Here is an 11,835-nt window from a genome sequence, read left to right as displayed (position 1 = left end):
ATCCACATTTATTTTCTTCTATTTCGTGTCTGTCTTTTCTCTGAGGTGGTATCTTATTTTTTCACAGTTACTCCAACATTTCTGAAGTGTTTGGCATGCCAGCATGCTTATTAAAAAGGCTTAATTATTCTCTATTCTTTATTTAGAAATACACTGCACTTGCTTGCTTCACCTGATCTTTTCTTCCCTTAGTACCAATACACTTAAGTAAAAGTTATTATCCAGATTTCTAGCTCTAATTTGTATGGTGTAAGATACTTTCTAAACAGAAATCTGACTTGGAGTCAGATTAAAAACACGCTTGCTTGTAGTTCGGGAATTTGTTTCCAAATTGAGAAGGTCTGCACAAGCAGAAGGTCGTCAGTTAGGAGAACTGGTCTCATTCAGACTTGTGATACTGTCCTTGTGTCAGGTTTTAGGCTCAACTGCTTTGATTTTCTATCACCAGGGTCCTCCAGGTCCTCCAGGTTTACCTGGTCCTTCAGGAAAGAGAGGTCCTCGGGTGAGTAAAACAACTATGTTCTTCTGCACCTCTAGGCAGATCACCAATAATCAAACTGAAGTTTGCACATTTTGGTTTTCTCAACTCTATTCATATGCTTAGTGATTATGGAAGTGTATGATTGTTAATACTTGGGAGATATGTTACAGTAAGGCAAAGCAAACCTTTTCTTCTGCTGTGAGCCTCCAGCATAGTTAATTCCATGTACGAGTGCATACACTGAGCATTGTTACATTTGTACCTAGCTTTTGCTGCTCAGAATATTAACTTCTAGTTTTTCCATGCTGCTCCCATCTGCTGCAATCTGAGGTCATATTCATTTGTTTTTGAAATGAGGGGGAGTGAGCAATGCAGGCCATAGCCACAGAGGAGCAGGCGGTGGCTATAAAATTAACCACTGCAAGACAGAGGCAGTGGAAAAAAATACTCCTATAAATCTGGTTTAGTCTCTTGCGCGTGGCAGCTTGATCATAGCTTGATAGGTATCAGGGCACTTTGCCAAAGCACCGAGCTACAGTAGCAATTAGTTATTTTGTGTGACTGTGCAACCCAACATGAGCAGGGACAGAGGCCTTGCCCTGTGCCAGGGGACAGAGCGCGGGCTTTTGCCACAGTGAGCACAACCCTGTGCCCCAGCTGGCACGAACGTGGGAGGAGCCTGTGCCACTGCACGGACTAGCTGATGAGGCAAAAGAGGGTGAAACTGTGTTTGCACAACTGAGTACAAAAGAAATGTGCTTGAGGAGTCCCTGAGGTCGTGGTTGATTTTGAGGGCTTTGGGGAAGGGCAACTGGAAGGAACAGGTGAAGATCTGTTGCGTAGATGATTTTGGTCCATGGTATATAGGGATGTAAATGGTTGTGGCTGGAGCACCCACAGCTACGCAAATCAAAAGTGGGAGGTAAGGGAGTAGTTCATATGCAGGCTCAGCAGATGTGTGGGAGGAGTTTTGATTCAGCCTTAGAGGAACGTTTAAACAAGCTGCTGCTCAATAGCTTGTTGAAAGCCAGCAAAGCACAGGATGTTCGAAACTTGGCCTGACTGAGTAGGAAACTGCACTGGTTAAAGAGGATGAAAACCAAACTGATCCTTTAGAGGAGTCAGAGGCAAGGGAGTAGGAGACACATTTAAAAGTATAAAATGAAAAGCATTCCTTCAAATCCATGTCTTCATGACTCCTTGGATCCTTTTTTCAAGTTATCCTTCTACAAAAGAGCTGACAATTCTTAAACTCAGTTTTTTATGTTGCATACTGCCTCTGCCGAGGATACATCTGGCATCAGGGGAAGGATCCCACATACCCAAGTAGATCATGAGAACTGGGAAGTTGTCTTTTTTTTTTTAGAGGAGGCTGTCCATATATTTAAAGCCATGCCTGTTGGTGAGATTACTCTTGCTCAGTTGTTGTTTGGGATTTTTTCCTGCAGGTCTTTTTTTATAGGTATAGAGTACTTAAAAGCGCAGTGCTCTACTGTGTGAATTTTCTGGATTAATTATTGTGTAGGACATGCTTGCCAATGTGAAGAGACAGCTTACAGTTAGGGTGCCTGGGAAATATGAAAAAGGCTGAGGTGAATATTTACCAATAGTTCTGAGTTTAAAATATATTTATATGGGCTAAGAAAGTCTATAAAACTATTTGATCAAAAATAAATAGTTTTGAAATGCCGGTGCTCTTTAGTTTGTACAACACTGATAAATTCAAGCAGGTAAACCTAGTGAAGGTACATGGTATGACAGGAGTTTTGTGAGCCAAAGAGCCTGTGAGAACCTTGTTGATGCAAAGTTCATTCTCTCATCTACCAGCCTGCCCCATGACTTCTGTCTTCTTCACACGAGCTTCCATTTATGATCCTAAAATGTGACTCGGGGTGTCAAAGACAAACAGCAGAGTGCAGAGGTGCATTGCATTGCCTGTGCCTTTATCAGGGTCTCTCAAGTGTGTGTCCAAACCTGATCCTGACAGACATTCATATGGTTTGGACACTTTGAGAATGTGTGATTAATGGTTAGAGATTTTCATTAAAAATGGAAATGATTTTGATCCCTGTAATTCTATGGTAAAGAAGTCCATATCTGACAGTTAAGTTTTTCTGAGTGTCTTGGCTTGTTCTGAGTTTCTCAGTAATGAAATTTCAGCAATTTCAGGATTAATGATGGTGTGAAACTCCTCTGATGCCTCTCATTCCACAAGAATACTTTTGCACTTCTGTATTGTGGTACTATGACCCAAGACAATAACATTGCGAGCAACGAAAGTAGGAGCCACTTCAGCACTGCAGCTATGTTGGCACTTTCTATTTGTTTCCTTTCTCCTAAATCCCTGAGAGTGCCTCCAAAGTTGCCAGTGTGCAAATTAATCTCTCAAACAGCACGTGGGATTAGCATTTCTGTGGAGTTATGTCAACATTGTCATTAGTGAAAGGGAGCACTAACAGATACAGCTTTCAGTGTTACTGCAAGGTATAACTGGTAAATTCAGCCTTGTGTGATGGAAAGACAAACACTGAGTTTATCTGTTGTTAGACCACTGAATATACAAGAAAGTTGAAAAGTGTTTTTATTGTATTTGGTATTTGAATTAATTGTTTGGGTGGAATTTTGGCTTTAGTTAATTCAACACAAGCTTTGTTGCCAACTTACCAGTGACAGGTTTTCACCAGTTTGGTCCTTTAGCCAAGGAAGTTTGGAAGATAAATAGCTGCTGACAGCTATTGCAATAAATAATTTCCCTGATGTGCAGTTTTTCAAGGAGTGAAGATTGCTGAATATGTTGCAGGAACAGACACTTATGCTGAAAGGTGTTGATAGTCTTGATAGCTTATTCTGTTTCTGGAGTGGTTTAAGTTGAATTCTTTTAGTAACAAACCCATTTTCTGCACTAGCTGTGGGACAATCAGGAAGATCTGTGATTTTTTAAAAGAAGGTGGTGTTGCTTTTAAGTCATTGAGAACTCATCCACTTCCTTCTCTTTGCAGTGTATAGATGGGTACCTCAGAATGTGATTTTACTGATTTTTTTTTATGCCATGCCTCCCAATGTTGTAGTCGGAAAGCAACATTGCAGTGACTGTGTGCCAAATACCTGCTATGAATTACCTGGAAAGACAAGAGAAACTGAGATTTTGAAAAGAAAAAGAATTACTCAATTGCACTTTAGTTTTTTAGGAAGATGTGTATGTTTTATGTCTTGTGAATCCTTTGAAAATCCTAACCATTGCTTCTAAAAGTAGCAAAGATGCAGTAAAATTATTCTCTGTAAACTTTTCACATGTGTTCAGTGGAGTACTGAGTAATCCCACTCCTTGTTCTTTTTCTTTTGTTTGGGGTTTTTTTAATAGGGTATTCCAGGACCACATGGTAACCCAGGTTTGCCAGGATTGCCAGGTCTCAAGGTGAGTAAATTTATCCATGTTGCCATGTAAATACATGAACTTTTTAATGACTTTTTGGAAGGCCCAGAACTGTTTCCTATAATAGAAGTAATTGGCTTTCTTTGGTTTACAGATGGAGAGTGCTACTATAAACATATTTTAATTAAATGTAATCAATCAAATTGAACTTCATATCAAAACAAAAAAGCAGATTATTCAGCGGAAAGAAAAACACCTGAGTGTGCAAAAGATGACTTGGAAACTGCTATTCTTGCAAGTAGTCTGTACTTCCCAAAAGAGTTCCTGTAAATCATCTCAGCCTCTTTGATAAACTGAAATTTAAATGAGAATAAGCACTTAATTGCCAAAACCTTTTTTTTTGCCTTTCAAAAAAAAAAAAAGAAAAAAGAAAAAAACTTAGACTGTCATTTTTTATAAATTGCTATTTTATTGTCCATGTCCAACATTTTATATTGAAATATTCTGATATTTCAGACTTTATTACTTGATTAATATGCTACAATAATTTTCTGAAGATTTATGGATGTGATATTTAAAATAAAAGACAAAATACTGGATTGGAAGCTCAAATAACACCTTCAAACTTGTGTAACATAGGCCCTTTAAATAGATTTGACAGATTTGTGCAGTTGCAAAATGCCTTCAACTCATATTTAGTTTGAACCATTTGATAGATATGTTAGGAAGAAAGCAGCACCATGATTTGTTTAGTACAATTCCTAATTGCAGGAATCTGACCTGTCGTGACAGGTGTTAAAATCTGCTTGAGGACATAAAAAGAATTTTAATAAAGCTTTCCGTGTCAAATGCTGTAAACCCAAGTTACTCTATTTTATGTTTGTTTTCATTCTTATGTAGTTCTATAGGAACAATTAAACTTAGAGATTCATAATTAATTTTTACCATATTTATGCTGGCTGTATAATAGAATATATTGCTAGGAAAATAATTGTAACCAATTACTCCTAGGCTTTGTTTTATAAAGTGTTTTGCCCCTCCACTGGATGATAATTCTGATCAGTTCTGTTGCTCTCTCCATGACTTTAAGAACAGAAGGAATTGTACATGTGTGTATGTACTGATATATATTTTATTTAGTTATAAAAACATATATATTACTAGTTCCTTAGTGATCTCTTTCAGTTCTGTTAGACTATAAATTATTTTTTCAATAAAAGTATATTTTGAAATAGTTTTCTTTAAATAAAAATTAGCTAGATGCTTATGAAGTTCTGGCTCTGAGGATCCAGTTGACCCACACTGAGTATGTAAACTGAAACAAACTTTTGTTTGATCTTAAAACATCACAAATTAGTTGTAACAATTTTCTTGCAGAAAATTAACACAGAATTTTATTCTGTCTTTAAGATGCTGAAGGATCCTTTATGCACTTGCTTTTGAAACATGAACAACCTTAACTGGTACCCTTACAGCATAGTATCCAGCCCTGAGTGAGAGCCAGCAGTTCCAACCAAAACCTGGTGTCCTCAGCGTTTAATTTCTGATAAGCAGTTGAGGGATGTTTTTAAAGTAATTTAAAAGTGTCCATAAGGTTTGGCTTTATTCTTGGCTCTCTGAAAAATAGATTAGTTAAGAAAATCTATTTTATGGATTCTGTCGCTGCTTTAACTACACTGTAGTTAACTACAGCTAACTCACTGTAGGAGAGACTGGTGTGGCAGTGTCCTTCTCCTGCCTGCTGCCCAGCCTTGGATGAGGACAGTAATGCCCAGCCAAGAATGATCACCTGTCTCAACTGCTAGGCACAAATTCCTTATGGAAGAGGCCTTGTCTGCATTCACAGCTCTGTCCTTCCCAGTACAATGTCCGTGCTGCGTGGGAAGGCTGAGGAAACCTGGACAAGGTTGTGGTCCATGCAGTAATACAGCCTGTTAATCTTGCACAGTCTCTGAGGAACAGCTGGTGTTCTGAAGCGATGGAGACACGGGCAGAGCAATTTGGTTGGGGTATCTGCTGTAATCCTGCTTGGAATTGCCAATAAATCTGCTTTTCAAAATTTTGTGACATGAGATTTGGAAAATGTAAATCTCATTTCAGTGTCAACTTACACTATTGCCTTCTTTGTTGCTCTTTACTGAAAAAGTTATAAGAAAAATATCTATGCTAACAAGTATATTTTATATGAACGTTCTTCCTCCTCTTGCTGTAACAGTTGACAATGCTTGTTTGCACATATATTACTAAAAACTCTCTTCCCTGATGGTATTAATGAGCTTAATTTCTCTGTGACAGGGCCCTAAAGGAGACCCAGGATTCTCTCCAGGACGGGCAAAACGTGGGGAAAAGGTATTATTTTCTTAATTATAGAAAAAGGTTTTGTCTATCCCATTCTTTTGTGAAGTCTTGTTTAATATTGAGACAAATTATGACAGCACAATGCTGATGCTAAGATTTGTCCTTTCACTTCAGAGCTTTTTTTCTGCTTGTGCCTGCTAAGCCACTTTAGCCAAACAAGTGGTTGCTCTCTCTGCCCGAAATATTTGAGTATAAATATTCAAATATTCTATTCTTCATAGAAATTTTGGGCTTGAAAGCTTGTGATTATTTCATTTTTTGATTACAAATGTACTGAGTATGTATGGAACTTTAGAGTCAATGTGATAACACTAAAATATAATTGGATGTTTGTATTCTAATGTGTTAGCCTCTGCTACATCTTTTAGAATATCTTGTATTTATGCTATGTTTTATTAACAGCATTTTCTAGTAGGTAAATTATGGAATATTTGTGCTATGTAGAAAACACTGTAAGAATCCGGGACCGTTCTCTGTAATGAAGAACGCATTAGCAAATAACTGTTGTTTAGTAGCTGCTGATGTGTACATAAAATAACTTAATTTTTAATGGCTATGTGCTGTCAAAGCCTAAAATTCACAAATATATATTGTCAGTGTTAAGGGGCTGCTGAGAAGAAATTCAGAAACGTGTCTGCTGATGCACTAATGGGAATTTGAAGTGCATCTTTTGTGGAAACAGCAACACTATTTTAATTTAACCAGCTTATGCTTTTGGCAATCTAATCATAGTGTTGTTAGCTGTACATGTCTGCCTGAAACTCAAGCTATATTCTTTGGCATGAACCCAAGCAGCCACAGAACAGTCTAAAGCTCACCCATATATTTGTATGACTACACCTAAATACATGTGGAATGCATCTATAATCCAAAAATATGGGATTGATATACATTTTTATAGTTCACACTATTTTGTGTTCATAATTTCCCCCTCCCCCCAAATTTAACTTTGCTCGCCCTAATTAATGGAGTTAAATTTATTTGGATGCTAACTCACTTCCAGGATCCATTCCTTGACCCACTGAATTTGAATTTGGGGACTAATCCTGAAGGAGTGAATCTCTTCACTGTCAGTCCTGAGCAAGGAAAAAAAGAGCTGAAACAACCTTTCCTCCTTCCCCATCTGCAAAAACCATAAAAATTTGCATCTTTTTCTATCTTCCTAACATTTGAGATGCTCTAATTCTTATTCCCATATGCCATCACGTATTTGTGAAGTTTAAAATACTCGATGAGAATAGCTGTATTCCACCATAACACTTTTGTCTTTATGCATCTTTCAAGTTACCTTTTACACAGATTAGATTTGTGCTGTGTTGAACACAGTGCATACCATAATGGTGTCCTGGTTCTTGGTTGAGGATTGTTGACATAGTAGTAATATAAACAATAATAGTTAAATATATATAGTAATTTGAGGAAAGGTTTACCTCAATAATTATATAGCTTCTTCACTCCCATTTATGTTGGCTAAAAGTAAATGTTGAGAGGTTGTGAACTGAGACTGTTTCAGCCATGATTTGGCCATGATTTGGCAGGAGCAGGCACGTTTTACATGGTGGTCTCAATTGAGGAACTGTTGGCTTTTCAGTTTTCTTCCTCTAAAAAAAATCCCATAAAAATCTATGCCTAATCAAACAACATGAGCTGCTTCTTCATAGTAAATGTCCAAGAATACAGAGATGTTAAGTCCTACATGTTTATGGGGCTGTGCCATGTTCCAGTGAAACATATTGATTCTGGATGTTTTTGTTGTACAGGGCGATCCAGGCCCCATAGGCTTTCCAGGTCCACCTGGGATCAAAGGCCAGAAGGTAAGATTCTGTTTCCATTTTCATGTGACTTACCCTGGCCCAGTGGCCATGTCTGATGGTCAAGAGGCAATAGAACAGCTTCAGGCTTGCTGTTGGTATTATGACTGTCTACAGTGCAAAACCTTCCCTTGTAAGTAAATTGAGATCATCAGGATGTTAATCACAGCTGCTTTTGTTGGTGTTCTTCAAAAGACATGGCAGATAAATAAGTTTCAAAGCAGTACCCACGGTGGTATCAGCCTTATGCTACCGAGTGTCTCCCACTGCTTCTTCTACAGAGTGCAATTTTCCTTGAGCAGAGGGAAACTTGGTTCTGTGAGAGAATAGTGGTATTTCCATTCCTTAGGCTATTTGGGCTAAGAGTTGCTAGGTGAAATCTTACTTGTGGAATAAACATCAGCAAAAACATAGAATGGAGCTATGAAAAAAACCCAAAACCTTTTGCTGTTGAAGGATTTTTTCAAAACTGGAGGCAGTATGGTGACACCATGGAGCTGATAAGCAAGCATTGCAAAGGCTCTTGTGACAGCACACAGGAGTCCATTTATTGGCTAGACTTGCTCCATGCCCAGCAAACTTTTTAGCTGATACTTTTCAAAGATAATATCTCTTGGTAGCTGATGGTTGTAGCATTAGTCATAAAACTTCACGTACTGATTTTTACAGGTTACAGAAATTGCTTGACTCTCTGGAATAATTGCCAATATTGTGCTAGAAATATTTTAATGTATTTTAATAACAGTGCACAGAAATTCTAGTAAAATACAATGGGTAACAGTAAGATGGAAAGACATGGCTTGAGTAGTCCTTGCTGTTATATACACAGACTGTCTGCCATATACACACTTCACTCAGTCTGGGTCCCACTGTGCTCCATATGGTAGAAGTCAGACACTTCAACTTGCTGCGTTTTAGTTGGCAGTAAATATTTTTTCTCTCACGCAGACCAAAGTATTCTTACAACTTGCTGTGTTTTTGAAATGTGCTTGAAATCTGTACTGCTGTAAGTGGAAGCCTCAAACTGTTCTCTTCCACACTGAGCTTTAAAGTCAGAGAATTAATCTTCATTAGAAATTGGAAGGTAGTTAATTTTTCAAACCAGTGCATGTGAACTTTTATTCTTCTTATTTATTTCCATCTTAGCTCAGAGTAAACTGCATCTATTTTATAGGGATATGCTCAAGAATACAAACTCAAGCTAATAAAAATCTAAGAATTTTAAGAGGATTAGCTAAGTCACAGGGAAAGAAACCTGTGTGTGAAAACTGTCTCTTTGGAATGATATTCATTTTAGCATGGTTTAGCTTCATTCCCAACCAGCATTAAGTGAGTTAGAATGAATTAAAGCCATGTTAACTCTGAATAAGAATATGGGCATACTGCTCTAAAGTAGGAGTTCAGAGGAGTTTTGCTCTGACAGAAGTAAGATGTTATTGTGTAGAAACATGCAAACAGTAATCAGTCCTTCATCTCACAGTTTCTTGTGAGCCTTTTTTTGAGTCTGTCCATGTAAGTGTTAATCAGCTAAACTGACCCACTTTGAAACTAACTTGTGATAAACTTTTCTTTGAGTGTTTCTGTGTGTAGCACAATTTGCTTTCCTTTTTTCCTGCTACAAAAATAAGAAACTGAGAGTTCTCTTCTAGCAACACCTTCTTTAGTTGATTATTTAAGCATTGAAACAGGATAAAATTCTTTAATGGATAAAATTCATGAAATGCGGAGTTGGCTGGGACTGTAAAAAACTGTAGTTTTCTGACTCACATTTTGAAAGCTAAAGAGGAGTTATTGGCTTGTTCCAAAATTGTCAGCAAGAAAAATAATTTTATCTTTTAATCTTGTATAAGATAATAAAATTAATTTCATGCAAAAATACTGTTATGATCATGCAAAAGCTCATCCAGAAATTTGAAATACCTGATCTGCTGAAATCAGTTGCAGAATTTCCTCTTATTACAGTGAATCTCAAGTCTCTACTGAGTGATGAGTATCATCATGCCGCAAGGCAGCCAGATGTTTAACATCAGCCAAGACACTCCCGCTGCTCAGTCAATGTCTTTGAGTCCAATTTTATGATAGATTTCTGTCCATAATAAGGATTGTTTTGGTATTTCTCTTTCAAGCTGTAGCTTTTGGACTTGTGTATTCCCAGTACCTCTTGCAAAGGATGTGGAGGCCAGAAACTTGGCTTTTGCATAAATCATGCAACTGTTAGAGGCTTCCTTTTAGGCTGGCTTGCCTGGGTATGTTTAGTACAGAGTAAAGACATTCAAGAAGGTTCCCCTTTCAAGTGTACTTGTGCAGATGGCAGGTTCCAGCTCTATTTTTAATTCCTTTTTCTTTTTTCTTTAAGAGGTAAAATATGTTTGAAATGGTCTATCCACAGGCAGTAAAGTTCAACAGTTTCATGATTCCAGCACCACAGGGAATATATCTGGGATGAGACTGTTTTCCCTACCAATAAAAATTCCATAGTAAGAGAGCTGAAATTTGTTCTATGTTAATTTCAAGAAAAGATGTGTTTCTTGGAAGGTCTGTCTCTCCTGAGTGTGTCCTAGAATAATCTGAGTCGACCATCTGAACTAACCACCTCTCCTCTGAACTGCCTTGTTCAGAAAGGTCACTGTGACAAGGAGTTGGAGTGGGGAAATGCACTGTGTAGAGTCTAATTCTTCAGTTTCAGCAGGTGACAGCATCCCATGTACTCATTTGTTCAAAAGAGAACAAGTCTGGAACTGTCTTAAAGCATGCTGATATCTTGAAATTGTCTAAATTGCCAAGAAGATTTCTTACTGCTTTACTCTAACTCAGCTTTCATATGAGCTGCTGAATGTAAACCAGTTCTGCAGACAGACAAGTCTAGATATTTTCTTTCTTGATAAAGGGAGAATAGAGTATGAAAAGAAGGTCCATTTTGTTTATTTAACTGTATTTATTGCATCTTTCTTTCTCCACTTGCAGGGTCTTAAAGGTTATCCAGGACTGCGAGGGCCACGGGGAGAGCAGGTGAGTGATGAAAGCACGGTACACTGTACTCTGCAGATGAACAGTGGATGATAGAAGATTGTATAACCCATTGTAAGTGTTCAACATAAGCTATCAGTGTAAATTACTGACTGTTTAAGGAAATACCGGGCAGTTCTTGACCAATAATTCCGATTGTTTAGGGATCTGTGTGGTAAGAAAATGGTCTAAATGAAATGGAAAAGACCAGCTTGTTTTTCAACTCCCATACCAGATTGGCAGATGTTGGTGTAAAATTCTTTTAAGAGGCACATTTTGGATTCTTCCACCTCTACCGATCTAATGCATTTTAAATCTCCTAGCATGTAGAAAATGTGATAGTTATTGAGTGCTTTTTCTCACTTCTGTGTCAGTTCAAGAAGCAACCTGAATGTAAGTTTCAAAGATATCCAGTTGCTGATGTCTTATTAGCATTAATGAGGCTTCTCATGGCAGAGTAGAGAGAAGCACGAGTCTCCTTTTGGATGACCCTGAAAAGGAAATGGTGATGATAATAGATGGTAAACATCTGAAGGGAGATGAAAACTCAGGAGCATCATCTGTGAGTTTCATGAGTTTTATACACAGATCTTAACTGAGTGAATTTTTATTACAGTCTCATAGGAATTTTTTTGTGTTGACGATAATATAGCAGTGAGATAGAGATAGCCAGTGGGGGAAAAAGATAATTAACATCAGAAGATGGAGAGAAGTTCTATACATTCATAATTAATCCAGTGCTATATTGACCTGATTCTGGAAGAAACAAAGTGGCCTTGTAAGGATACAAGGATTCTTCTTTAATG

General features: G+C 37.7%; 1 protein-coding gene across 1 annotated transcript in view; it reads left to right on the top strand.

Moving 5' to 3' along the window:
• The window catches only part of COL24A1 (collagen type XXIV alpha 1 chain), a 127,736-nt gene that overhangs the window by 20,606 nt on the left and 95,295 nt on the right, over positions 1-11,835 (top strand). Inside the window, exons 4-8 of the mRNA XM_017805305.1 lie at positions 449-502; positions 3,843-3,896; positions 6,150-6,203; positions 7,973-8,026; positions 10,988-11,032. Of these exons, the coding sequence (XP_017660794.1) occupies positions 449-502; positions 3,843-3,896; positions 6,150-6,203; positions 7,973-8,026; positions 10,988-11,032 (261 nt within the window). The remainder of the gene's footprint in view (positions 1-448; positions 503-3,842; positions 3,897-6,149; positions 6,204-7,972; positions 8,027-10,987; positions 11,033-11,835) is intronic.

The sequence above is a fragment of the Lepidothrix coronata genome, unplaced genomic scaffold (assembly GCF_001604755.1).
Source record: "Lepidothrix coronata isolate B3197 unplaced genomic scaffold, Lepidothrix_coronata-1.0 Scaffold12, whole genome shotgun sequence".
NCBI classification, from domain to species: Eukaryota; Metazoa; Chordata; class Aves; order Passeriformes; family Pipridae; genus Lepidothrix; species Lepidothrix coronata.
Note: the sequence above shows the minus strand (reverse complement) of the source record. Positions and strands in the feature narration are given on the sequence as shown.